Source organism: Gymnoscopelus braueri, assembly GCF_963280865.1.
Source record: "Gymnoscopelus braueri genome assembly, chromosome: 9".
Classification (NCBI taxonomy): Eukaryota; Metazoa; Chordata; class Actinopteri; order Myctophiformes; family Myctophidae; genus Gymnoscopelus; species Gymnoscopelus braueri.
This window is the reverse complement of record NC_137610.1, coordinates 31,617,105-31,630,863: the sequence shown is the minus strand read 5'-3', so window position 1 is coordinate 31,630,863 and position 13,759 is coordinate 31,617,105. Positions and strand designations below refer to the sequence as shown.

Sequence of the window (13,759 nt, the reverse complement as noted above, 5' to 3'; positions counted from 1 at the left end):
TGCAAGCGGAAGGGGGAAGTTAGAACTTTCAACAGTTAGTTCCCTGAAGACAACACAAGCTATAATGGAAGACGTACTACTAGGTTACAGTAAATGGTGACCTGGGGAGCAGTGTTGCATTTATACCAAGCTGGTTTTGACACAGTGAGTAGACGTTGACATTCATGAGACACTCTCTTTCCTCACTCATACAGACTGTTTAATGCTCTGACTTGATCTCGTGTGGGTTTTGCGAGCAGAGTGGTAACAACATGTATCTTCTCCCGGTGGTTTGCATACTTGCTTTAGCCTACAGTAAATGCTAATGGATAGTCAAATGCCGGTGTTATGCCTATCTTTTTCTGTCTGTGTCTTTAGACGCATTAAAACTGTTGTGAGCTTTTAAAAGAAGTCAATATAATTTGCGGCATGCTATTGCGAGATCACATGCTTTCTTTCTTTAACGTTTGTACACAGGCTGTGATCATCGTCATATCATATCATATCTAGTCTATCTATGGACGAAGTCTGATCATGTTTCTTGCAGAGATAAAAGCGCACGGACAGTGTTGTTTTTGACTATCTCCAGAGGAGATATTCCACTCTAGAATATGTAGATGTGACTTATATTTTAGACACACCTGCCTAGAATGTAGCCTATCATATTTGTTTTTGATGCATGTTGATTAGCCTACCTTAGAGTGAAATACACTATGTTGAAAGTGAAACTAATTAAATCGGATTGTTGATTTACAAAATCAACAACAATATATTGTTGGTTGTTGATCTATATATTGTTATATATTGATATACTACATGGCTATACCTTTTTACATATCTTTTCAGAGATAGTTTAGGTTGGTGGGTTTCACGGATGTCAAAGAGTCAGACAGGCCATTGGGTTGTACAGTACTGTCATCATACAATATAATTCAAATGTGCACGTTTTGTATGGTATTCATGCAATTCCATGAGTGAGGACTCTATGCATTTGTTCAATTCATGCAATTGAACAAGACCAAAAACTTCCTTTGCTGGAGTCTAAGTAGGCCCTACATTTTCTTAATCAGAGCAACACCAGTTTTGACCAAAAACAGAATTAAGTAACATGTTAAATTTGATGTGTCTTTACAGTTTGTGCCTCTCAGCTGGTCAAATGGAGAGCTGGGGAAATGGAGGGGCCAGTTTGGACGAGTCGATGGAGGAATCTGAGGAGTACCGGTTGCTCGAGGCGTACTGCGCCACGAGGATACAACAGAGGTTTCCCATAGTGCACCAAGGTCCTGCAAACTCCAAGAATCAGGACCATGCTCAGTTCTCAGGAAATGTTCTCATGGGAAAGCCCATCAAAGTACAATGTAGGAGGATACTCATGGATGATACAATTGGACTTCCTGGTAGGTTATTTCAACAGAAACTAGAACACAATCTATTTAATCAGGATCTACTAATTAAAAAAGCACTATTTCGTGTTTTAACTTAAAATATTTGCACCTCACCTGTGAGGGAAATCTGCCTTGACAAATTTCACAGATTAGAAATGATCATTAACAATATTTGGGAAAATAACAGTATGCCATGACAACCACTTAAGGACTCAAAAGTGCATATGTGTGTGTGTGTGGGTGTGTGTGTGTCTGTGTGTGCAATTGTGTGTATGGCATACACAAGCACACGCGCGTGCAGTGGCCATGCTTGTGTGCACTTGTGTGTGTGTGTGTGTGTGCGTGCGTGTGTGTTTATGCAGACAACTGATGATGGCGATGTGAACAGAGCGGCCAGAGGAACAAACTGCTGTTACTGTATATTTATCATTATGTGCATTAATATTGCAGCTGAAGGTTTGATTCTGTGTGTATTTCTGTTCATGCATCTGTAGGCAGCACCTTGGGCAGAGTAACAGACCACCTGGTTCAGATTGCTGATAGTACACTGATTCAAGAAGATGATTATGAAAATGACCTCGAGTCAGATGGAACGGATGATGGTGGGTATCACTTGCATAGGGAACCACAACATTATGCTTGATTTATATTCCATTGTACAAAATGTAAATCAGGCTTTAGAATCAAATCATGTCCTGACTCACAATTTGTAAGAATTGGCGCCACTTTAAGGTACAGGAAGTAAGCTATATACAAAGTTATCCTAGTGACAGTACTGACAAAAATGTCACATTGACCTATTTCTTAGTTGAAAATAAATAATTTTTGTTTAGTGACGAAAGAGTTGTGTAATACAATTATGCTTATTATGTGTAAACAAGTGAGTGACTATTATCTTTCTAGCTCTTAAGGCAGAGTTTTTGTTCTGTATCATTAATTCTAGAAAACCTGAGTAATCGATTTTACATTCTCACATTCATTTTGTAGTATTGAGCGGTATGGTGTTGAATGAAGGGTATGAAATGGCTTTGCTAGTTGCATTTTATTTAAAGGTTATTTTTTGCTTAGACAAGAGAGCGTAAAGAGACACGAAACCGAGAGAAGTGCGAATAGACATGTATGACATGATGGGAGTCATATTCAAACTCGGGTCCTTGTGACTCTTGTAAGTAGCATAGTCCTGCCATACTGGAGGCTGCAGTTTAATGACCACAACTTGAAGTCCTAGGACCGAATTTCTAGGACACTATATGACGCCAATGGAAAAAAGGCTTGTGCACTGTCTATTGCAGAACTGGCTGTGCTAGTAAGGCTAGTCTAGCATTACTTCTTTAGAACGGTTGAGATTATGTTGGAAGAGGCAATATAACGGAAGAGAAATTACTTTTTTATACATTTCTGCCTATTCCTCTCTCACAAGTCCACTCACATCCATCTCACTCGGCCCATGCAGCTGATAACTGGAAGAGTGGGCACCTGACCTCAATGTTAAACTGGCTATTTTCTTCCAAAATGTAGAAAAAGATTATTTGAACATTTGACATTTAAGGCCTAATATTTCTACAATTGCTACAAAACCTATGGATTGCCAGTCATTATGGACATAAACAAGAAGTTGAAAGGTAAATCTAGGTCTGATAATGATGTAACATGCAAGTTCAAATCATGTATAATCTACTTCAGACCATTTTCCTTTTTTTTTTACATTTTGGAAAGATTAGCCAATTTAACATTGCGGTGCCCACTCTTCCTTTATCCATGCAGATCAGTTGGCTGTAAAACTGTAGCACCATGGATTCTCAGTTGCCATGCCTGATTTCAGTGTAAGAGAATAGGTCAAACAAACTTGCAATAGAATACATGTTCTATTGGTTAAATTGCAAGTTGGTGTTCAGAAGCATCTTCCATAACACACTAATGGTCTCAGATATTTCATGAAGGTTAAAGCATCAATCTGCAATTTCTTTAACTGGTTGGCTGTATAGCAAGAGGTTTAGAATGATAATTACCGAAACATAATTATACATATTGTGCTAGTTGTTTAGGAGACACAGCGCTATTGTGGAGGACTCAAGACTCAAATCATGACTTGTTTTTGCTTTAATCCCTGAGCAGCTCTTATAGGCATATTTGTATTGCATTTCTCAGTTCTGCAAACCCATGTGAGCTACATGCAAAAAAGCACTAGGTTATTCAAATTTTGTTGAGCTTCCAAGTGATTGTAAAACTATTGTAATGAGGATACCTACAGTATGTGTATGTCACCCTGTCTGCAAATGTATCCACCAGAGGGAGCCTAAAGGCCAAAATGAAAAACTATGAGCCATGCAGGTCATCTAGTGCAGTGGTTCCCAAACATTTTAGCTCTGAGACCCAAAAGAGAAATTTGATGTCTGCTGGGGGCCAGAACTAGTAAAAATAGCCGATCCAATGCAACACATTGTGAGCTTGTATATCTGCTATTTTCAATACTTCTTAAAAGTTTTGATTTTTATTTCTTCAATTTATGGAATTTCTTTATGGAAAATGTTAGATTTTTTCGTTCTTTTTAAGAATTTTTTTTTTGGAAGAAGGAAGAAAAAAAAGGAATATTTACTTGCGACCCATCAAAATATGTCCTTGACCCAAAGATGGGTCCCAACCCACTGTTTGGGAAAAACTGTACACCTCTGTGTTTCCTTGTTAAAGTTTTGATACAAGTGAATTGGATATTACAGTATGTGATTGCTGTGCTTCTGCAGATATCATAAAGGAACTTGTGGAGTTGCTTAAGAAATCTGGGGATCAGCTGGATGAGAAGGTAGGTAGGGGTGTGTGTGATGTCAATTAAGGGATAGGCCATATGCATCCCTACATGTCTTAACTGTCCACATGCATTTCACGTCACTGTCATGACTGTACTTCATGTCTCTTCTCTTACCTGTCAATACAGTTCAAGAAGGACAAGGCCTTGCTGCAAAAGATCCAGCAGTCCCTCAACTACAGCCTGTTTGAGAGGGTGACTACCTCTATCCTCCATGCCCTGGTGGCCCCCAGGGGCTGTGCAGTTGCACCCAATAAGCAGCAGATCGCCTGGGCCTTCGAGGTGACCAACAGGCTGTCAGCGCTGGACGTCATTCCTAGGAGGAGAGCGCTCGTCTTTGGGGCACAATACGTCCAACAGTACTACTCCGCTTGGGTCCAGCAGCAAGGAGGCTGGGTGAGTGACCTTGAGATCACATCGACTTATTTTCGTATTCAGATCAGATTTATGTTTTTCATATGCCTGAACAAAAAACGAACAGAAAAGAGACCAACTTAACAAGGTGTGTGGGGTCTCTTCTGTAGTTCCAAGACGCACTTGAAAAAAATGAGATTTTGGGGAAAAGAGCCTATACATTTCAGCTGTTTGTTACAGCTGTTTCATAAGCTTTAATCTTTAATGACTGTTTTGACAAATTGCACTGGTAGCCAGGTAATATTGCCATTGTGCAATACAGAGCATTAGGTGAAATGAGTGTGGAAATCTGATTAATTGGCTGCACCCTGGCCTGCACAGAATTGTCCTACTGTTCATGTATTTTCATTGTTATATGCTTAAAAGGTAAACCATCGATTTTGCTGATGTGATATCAATAATCAAGTGTGGCAAAAAATACCCTGTCTTGTGTATTTGTTGTCGACATCACAAAACGATAACGTCGTTTTATGTTATAACATAAAACGACTGATGAAGGTCCAAGCGGCCGAAACGTTGCATCCTAAATAAAAACCTCTTTATAAGTGAAGACGGTGTGCGGGACTCCCTCTCTCTTCCATATGTTATAACATGAAACATGTATGTAAAGGTCATAATTTACATACACATAAAACAGGGTATTTTTTTTGCCACACTATTATTCTACTCACATCAGTACAATGGGATTTGAAAATCATTGACATTTCCCTTTAATTTACTCCATCGTACGACGGTGTCACTCATTGAAAAAAGTACAAGTTCACAACGCTTCACATTGTGACTCATAGGCTATACTGTAGCCAGCCTGTTTTTTTGTATAGCTCTTGTGATTATGTGAATATGTGATTCTTTAATTTAAAAAAAACATAAGGTATCCAGTCAGAATCAAACTGATAATGTTTGCAGGGTTGGGGTCGACTGGTTAGCTACCAGTGTGTTGTGCATGCCCCCTATAAGACATTTCTGAATGTGTAATTCTCTGTGTCTCATCTAGGATGCTGTGGTTAGCAGTAGTGAAGATGTTGATTAAAACCGCTGGAATCTCCGGTTTCATCCAGACACACCATTCCGAAGAAGCCCACGTTCTTCCCACAGACAAAAATGATTGTACTACCAACATTTCAAAATGAGTGCAATGTAATGTATGAATGTTATGAGCTGTTTTATGTGCACACCCCTCCACAAGGGTGATTGCAGTCTTGAGACTATAAGTCCAGATCATGTCTGTGGCTTTCAGTTACTTCCACAACCAGACTCAAATTTTCTCACTGTAGGGTTGGAACCCACTATTAAATAACATTCCAAATAATAAAAAACTAAAAACAGTTCTTCTGTATGCGATCAAATGGGAGAAAAATGCTGCTCTATAGTCATAGAAATAAATGTAAAGAAGACATTTCCATTCATAGCTAAACTGAGCATTTGTGTCGAACACAAAAGCGGAAGTAGTCAATCCATGAGGGCGTCTGTTCGATATGATTAATTGTTTATGGTATCCAAAGCAATAAGCATCACTGGGTGCCCCAGCAAAGTAGGTGGCTGTGAACGTGGAAGTAGAGTGTTATATCTATTGATATCTCTGTCTATAGTACATTGTTCTTTCCCCACTATTTTTATATTTTTCTGTCATTTTAGAGAATTGTATGGTTGTACTAATGAAACAATTATTTTTTTAAAGCTGAAAATATGTTTTTGTTGCAAAAGATGGTGTCATTTACTTACAAATGAGCAAACATTTGTTTTCTTTAAGAACAAAGTCATTGTATACACTTTTTCTTTGTGATTGTGTCACCTACACTTTTTTTTCATGCATGAATATTTAAATATATGTATATCATGAGTGAACTGTACAAATCCACAAGATCTCTCAAACATTTACATCATAGCATGTTTGTTTCTTACACAGTAGTGGTAGTAAATTAACCCTGGATCATTGATCCAAGGAATCCAGGGGGAAAAGATAGATTGTACAACCTACGGTTCAAGAGTTATAGGCCAAAACGTGAAAAGTGGGCTGTTGTAGCGCCACCATGAGATTTAAAAAATGTGGGATGGAGGTTCTTTCTCTGCTTAGTGGGAAAGTGATGTGGCATTTTGTGCAAAACGACCACGCCCACAAACTTTAGAAGTCAATCATAGCCAATCGGAATGGAATAAAATAAATATGACAGATGTCTTGATCACATGACTACAGAGATAATATAATATATTGTAGCATACCGATTTGCATGAGGTTTGGATAAAATCTGTAGGAGTAGTAACAGAAATTGTGTTGTGCAAAAATATGTTTCATGGTGCCGCTATAACAGGCCGATTCGAAAAACAATTGGGTGGAGTTTCTTCCTTGGCCTACTGGGAGTGTGCGTGCAAAGCATGTCGTGCAAAACGGGCCCTTCCAGCTTTGAAAACCAACCGTAGTATCGGAATAGAATCCGAAAAAGATACATCACATGGCTACAGAGATGTGTACCAATTTGGGTGAGGTTTGGACAAAATCGGTAGGAGTTTTGATTGATTGATGTACTTTTATTTAGTAAGACATGAGAATCACAGTACATGGAAGTACAAATTCACAATACAAGGTCTACTAAACTGGAAGACTCAGTTAAGCACGCAGCTTGTTTAAGATGAGAACCCCATGCACACAAATCATGGGGTTAGTAGTACTGGGATTACTTATTTTTGTTTCTATTCTCAGTGGTGGAAAGTAACTAAGTACATTTACTCAAGTACTGCACTTAGGTACAATTTTGAGGTATTTTTTTTACTATAGTCGAGTATTTCCAATTTTCAATCAATTCAATCAGTGCTTCAATACTTTTACTTCTACTCCTCTACATCTCAGAGGCAAATTGTCTCTCTGAGGGTCTGTCTGGATAAAATGCCCATATATGGACATGCCTGACGTCACAGTACTACCATCGCAGTACTGACGTCATAGCTGACTGACAGCCTGGCGCCCTGGCCCCAAACTACTGTCCAGTTTTCCAGTTTTCCTCCGAGGTGGAAAGACTGGTGACGCGAGGTTAGGGTTCAACCAATCTGGGAACCCAGAACCAAATGAGAAGGAAAAACAGCGCCCTCTGCTGTTTGTACTATCTCACTTGAGCAGAATCTGTTCTTGAGAGATTAGGGTTCAACCATAGAGTTAAAAATAGGGTTCAACACGTTGGATGAGGTGTGGGCGTGTCCACGGTCAGGTCCCTCTGAACAGTCTATGCTCTGAACAGTGGTGGAAAAAGTACTCAAATGTTTTACTCAAGTAAAAGTATCAATAATGCAATGAAGAAGGTAGTGTAGAAGTAAAAGTATTGAATCTTGGAAGTACTCCAGTAAAGTAAAAATACTTAAAAATTTTACTTAAGTACAGTAATTGAGTAAATGTACTTAGTTACTTTAGTTTCCTCCACCACTGGAAATCTGTATGTTAGAACTGCGTTTGTGTGTTTGCACTGTGTGTATTTTAGACTTGACGTAGCCTTTGAAGAGGAATTTGTGGACATATTAAACTGCATTCAATAATAGTTATCATTATATAATAATATGATCTTTTTTAATCATAAAGTTGCCAAAAATTCATTTCAATTTAATATTTTTATAATATTAATTTAATATAATATAAATTCTTGTTTGTATTTTATTTTTGATGTTTAAACCTACTGTATTGTGTGTATAACATTGTTAAATAAAGTTAAAACCTCTAAAATGCCACGGTTTTCCCGTGTGCGGGAAAGTAGCTGATCTACAAGCTCATGACGTGACGCTGACGCTAAGCTTTGTGAGCTTGTAGATTGGCTATTTTCCACACACGCTACACAGTACACTCACCTTCGAATGACGCAATGTGCATCCTTCAACAACCAATGAGCGGCGTGCATTCCGCGGGCGGCCGGCCAATCGGAGGAGGCGCGGGCGTTTGTGAACGTTAATATTGGAAGCAGCGGCGGTAAGGCGTCAGTCGGTGTTTACTGTCACAACGGAGAGCATTCGACTCGCTACTGCTGTAGTTTAGTTAACGGTTAACTGTTTGACTCGCTACTGCTGTAGTTACTAACTTTTTACTTTGGTGAATTGTTGTTATCAATTATCACACATTATTACATTATCATCACAAAATGGAAAACGCTGTTTTCGTCGTGTCCAAGGGGGAATCCAGCGATGCGGTGAGTAAACTAATTTTAAAATAACTAGAGTTAGCTTGTTGTAACGCTCTCCCGGGCCGTTAGCATGCAGGTTTAACAGATATTAAAGCAGACAAGGCGTCGGTTCGGCGACGACAGCGAGGCTCCATCCATCCTGTTCGGGCCCGGTTTAACGTCAACAAGATGGAGCCTCGCTGTCGTCGCTCGCCGAACCGACGCTTTGCCAGCTTTAATATCTGGTTCTGGTCGGTAATAAGCGACATGTATTGAGATTGAGTCTTTTTGGTATCGTTTGTGGTTTTGGTTGTGCTTTTTTTTTTTACCTGAAAACATTGTGAATCTTTTAAACTTTAAGTGCATTTTTCACGTTGCTTTTTAGCTAACGAGTTTGTAACGGTTTCTGTTTTTGAATGTTACTGAACAGTGGATTAAGGTGGAGAACCCAAAGAGAGCTGTTCTTGGAAACCTGTCCAAGTCGCTCGCTGCACAGCAGCTCCACGCCGTCTATGGGATTAATGTCGATTGGAAGAAATTAACCAAACGGACCAAGTCTAAATCTTCCAACAAGGTGAGTGACTGGAACACAGTTGTCGTTTACTTAAATGTGTCATTTTTGTTAGCTCTGGTCCATAGCGTCAGAAGGAGTAGAACTCTTTCTGACGCTATGGACCAGAGCTAACGTTGACGTTGTGTCAGACTCTGAATCAACGGGTCCAACGGTTATGTTGGATTGGATAACATTAGCATATGGGTTTGTTTAGCCACCGGGGTTAATTTGTTAGCATGTCATTTTTACTCGACGTTTGCATTACAAACCGTGAGTAAGACTAGTTGTTGAACAATGATGATCACAGCATACTCTTTTTTTTTTGGTACTGATAATGTTGAGTTTTTAAGAAATCTGCCAAAGTGGACCACTAGTACTGCTGGTTTTCTATCCTATCAGGAGGACCCATGTAGTAGTAGGGTAATGCTGGTTTTGAGCCAAGCTACTGCTGGTTTTCTATCCTATCAGGAACCTTACTACTACTATATTATATAATGTAGTATATAGAATATACTATCCTTATCCTATAATATTTTTAAAAGCACATGGACTGTTTTGGTAAAAACAAAATGTGAATCTCCACATAGGACTTGTTTTGTAAAATGACACCCACTGACATCCAGAGGAGGGATACTTAGCCCAACTGTCTATCCATTTGATTAAAAAACCAATAAAAAAGAAAACATTTACACCTTGTTACCTGACAGCCTCTGGCAAAGGAAAGTCTAACCTTCACAGAGAACACTTCACTGCACAAACTAGTCTAAAACCTCTTGAACTCCAAGCACACTCACTCATCCCAGATTAAAGATCACATGTTAGAGAGGGCTTGAGAGCAATGCACATTCAATCAATGTGATTGATTATATAATTTGTCGATTTGTCATGTGAAATAAAAAAAATATTTTTTTAATTTATTTTTCCTCGCTTAGGTGAAGGTTTTCGGACGACCACTGGAGAGCCTACCTCAGTACAATACTGAACATGGAGCCGTACCAAGGTAAGTGGAGACAGCTTGTTTAACCGGGAAGTATCTGTGTCATTTTAGATTTCTTTGGCTATTCAAAAATAGCAGAAAATGTGTGCAAAATCGTGAAAATGTATGCAAATGAATATATATATATTTAAAGCGAACATTTGTGAAATACACAGGGACCACCAGAAGCAAATATTTTAGTAAAAAAAATGTTTAGAAATATATATATATATATATTCAAAGATTTGCACAAATGTTCAAGATTTAAAAAAAAATAGCAGATCTACAAGCTTGTAGCGCGGCACTAAGTGAACTTGTATATCTGCTATTTTTTAATAGCCCACAAGTATAAAATAATGGTTATAGCAAAAAATCTAAAATGACACAGATGCGTTCCCGGTCTTAAAAAGGCAGCAAATGATGTCAGTAGAGTTAATGTTGTATTTCTTTGCTAATTTTCTTTCATGTGTGTGCTTTATCAGGTTTCTCGTTGATGCCTGTACGACTCTATTGGAGCACGTAGACACAGAGGGTCTGTTCAGAAAGGCGAGTGCCATTGCTGCTCGGAAAGCACTCAGGGTAAGTGATGGGTTACGTTGACCTTGCTTTCATTTGGCGACCTAATCTTTGCTTTAAAAGCCAAACGGAAATGTAATTTTTTAAATATGTTCCAATGTTCAATACCATAACCACAATTATATATATATATATAAATATTTTTATGACAATTAATCGACAAGTAAAATTCCATTGTCGTGACAGCCCTGCCCCGCTGACACTGTTGAAGTATAAATAAACACAACTGGTTTGCATTGTTTCATCAGGTCAAGCTGGATGCAGGCGAGCAGTGTCTGTCCACGGCAAAGCCGCATCTTGTGGCCGACTTGGTGAAGCAGTTCTTTAGGGAGCTGCCAGAAGCCGTCTTGCCCACAAAGTTGCAAGAAGCCTTCCTGAAAGCCCAGCAGCTGACCAGCCAGGCAGACCGCACCGCCGCCACATTGCTGCTGTCTTGCCTACTGCCTGACAGAAACCTCAGCGTACTGAGCTACTTGTTTGACTTCCTCCACAGTGTGTCCAAGAGGTAAGTGTGTTCTCCAGCTTTTTAAATGAATGAATTGTTTTATTTCATGGCTTAATCTTATGGATGGAAAATGTAATATTAAACACATACAAAATTATTATGTCCACACATTCCAGCTCCATAATATGCATTTCAATCTTTATTTGATGATGTTTCGTCCGTCTGACCTTCAAGAACAGATTCTTTCCTTCAAGAATCAGTTTTCTGATCTTGAAATTGAGATCTACAAGCGTACAACGTGTTTGTAGATCAGCTATTTCCGCTATTTTAACATAAAAAAAAAAGTTAGTGTCAGTTTCTTTGTATATTTAAGTTATTTGTCATATCTGCCCTGTGCAATTTTTTTATTATGAAGCCTAATTCTTTTTTTTATCCATAATGTTCCAAAGTTCAATGCCAAAACCACAATTAAATCGTTAATCGCAATTATTTGTATGACAATTAATCGTCAACTTAAGTTTGTAGTCGTGACAGGTCTATTATGACTTGTATATCATTTTTATATATACGTCCCTGTTAACATTGCCTATACTGCAGTGCTCACACTTGGTCTGACCCAATTGTCAGCGTTGCTTTTATGCATATTATTAACTTTTGTATACCTTCATATTCTTCCAGATTTTGCTTATTTTTTCATGTGAGATCAATGCACCAAGTCAAATTCCCTAGCCAATAAATGGATTCAGATTGTAATTGTTGTACTCTGTGTTGCTGTTTGTGCCTACCCTAGGAGTGCAGAGAACTTGATGGACAGCTTTAACCTGTCTGTGGTCTTGACTCCCAACATCCTTCCCTCTGGAGAGGGAAGTGAGAACATGGCCACCACAGAACAACGCCTCAAGCTGCAGACAGCAGTCATCCAGTGCTACATAGAGAACTCTCAGGACTTTGGTACGACTCTAGACATCACAGTTCATTTCTAATCTATGCCATCAATTTAGACAACAGAATGACAGTTAACCACTTAAACCCTATACTTCATTGACCTGGGTACCCCAGGGATCTGTACTTGGCCACCTCCTTTTTTCCCTCCACACCAAATCTCGTCACAAAAAATAGCTGATCTACAAGCTTCCAGTTGTGAGCTTGCAGATCGGCTATTTTCGCAGCGTATTATTGAATGTATATGCTATTAGGGCGAGGACAGTAAGGCCACAGCTTGTAATTTACGATAATCACCTGTTACTGTTGTCTCCACCAAGCTGTGGTGGAGAACGCATTTGATTTAAAAAATGTTGTTTGATTAGTATATGTCGATCAACTAATCAATGACCTTTTGTTCTGGTTTGTGTAATAGGTGTGTTACCACTGTTCCTCATGAAGACAGTTCCAGCCGCGTTGGGCAGTGAGGCCAGCAATCTGTTGCCAGCTCAAGACGTAAGTGTGGTTGCCTGAAAAACATTCACATTTCTGATAAAGAAATTATATGTAATGTCACCTGTAATCTAACAAGTCATGACACATTTACTTTCTCAATCCTAATTGTTTAGATTTTACAATGTTATAAAATTCTAAATGAAAGAATGTAATATATTTGACACCAGATGGACTTAACTGAACTTGTCTACTTAGGTTGCATGAGCTGTTAGGGTTTATTTTTGACATTTATATCCTTTATTTAGAGTGGAAAGTGTAAGGAGACAGACCTTCTACTGCAGAGAGAGGAGAGAACCCCAGAGCAGAGAGAGGAGAGAACTTGCAAGAAGAGACTTGCGAGAATTGCAAGTTGGATTCAAGCTCGAATCTTTGGGATTCACAAAGCATGCTCTAGCTGTGTGAGCCACCAGGTACTGAAAAATGCACAGAATTAACATGATATTGCACTTGTATAACATCTGCAGGGCTCTTTTTACACAACTAACATGACTAACAAAAGTGTAATCTCTGGATCTATTGTACTTCATCTTTCATTTGTAATTTTTATGCCATTCAGGAGATTGCCCGTTCTGCTCACCCTTGGCCTGAACAGTATGAGCAGTGGCTCCAGTTTCAGCGCCAACAAGATTAAGTCTTCAGCCCGGCTTTCCTGCGTAAGGGAAGCGATTCCAAGAGTGAGTATCCATAAAAAACTCAATCGACTATTCCACATTTTTCACATCTTTTGAAGTTAAAAAAATAAATAATAGACAATCTACAAGCTCACAACGTTTCACATCGCGGCGCGTTGTGACCTTGTAGATCGTCTATTTTCAAATGTATTAGATTTAAAGTGGTTGAACAGATTTTTATGCTATATTAACAAGTTTTGCTGGGGTCCCACTCATCTCTGTAGGCTCAAAGTACTTCAGTACGTCTGAAGAGAACCTGCTGACGCCCCAGTGTGACATAAGCGCCCTCCGGACCTCATGGAGCGGCGAGACGTCCGATGGAGCCCAGGAGTTCAGCGGAGGATCCTCCAGAGCATCTACTACTCCTCTGAGCCTGCCATCATA

General features: G+C 39.1%; 1 protein-coding gene and 1 long non-coding RNA gene across 2 annotated transcripts; both read left to right on the top strand.

Moving 5' to 3' along the window:
• LOC308091863 (apoptosis facilitator Bcl-2-like protein 14) lies at nt 1–7,477 on the top strand. Its single transcript, XM_080437604.1, has 6 exons — nt 1–144; nt 1,114–1,376; nt 1,859–1,966; nt 4,106–4,164; nt 4,297–4,563; nt 5,576–7,477. The coding sequence occupies exons 2-6, from the start codon at nt 1,136–1,138 to the stop codon at nt 5,609–5,611; spliced, it is 711 nt and encodes a 236-aa protein (XP_080293730.1). The 5' UTR covers nt 1–144; nt 1,114–1,135; the 3' UTR covers nt 5,612–7,477.
• A 5,546-nt stretch (nt 7,478–13,023) lies between these two features.
• LOC308091825 lies at nt 13,024–13,759 on the top strand. Its single transcript, XR_013933744.1, has 3 exons — nt 13,024–13,114; nt 13,261–13,378; nt 13,600–13,759. It is a non-coding gene; the product is annotated as an uncharacterized lncRNA (long non-coding RNA).

Coding starts and splice junctions, on each gene's coding strand:
- LOC308091863 (XM_080437604.1), top strand. CDS start 1,136: ATGGAGAGCTGGGGAAATGGAGGGGCCAGTTTGGACGAGTCGATGGAG. Junction 1,967..4,105: donor GTCAGATGGAACGGATGATG/GTGGGTATCACT, acceptor GTGCTTCTGCAG/ATATCATAAAGGAACTTGTG. Junction 4,564..5,575: donor TCCAGCAGCAAGGAGGCTGG/GTGAGTGACCTT, acceptor TGTCTCATCTAG/GATGCTGTGGTTAGCAGTAG.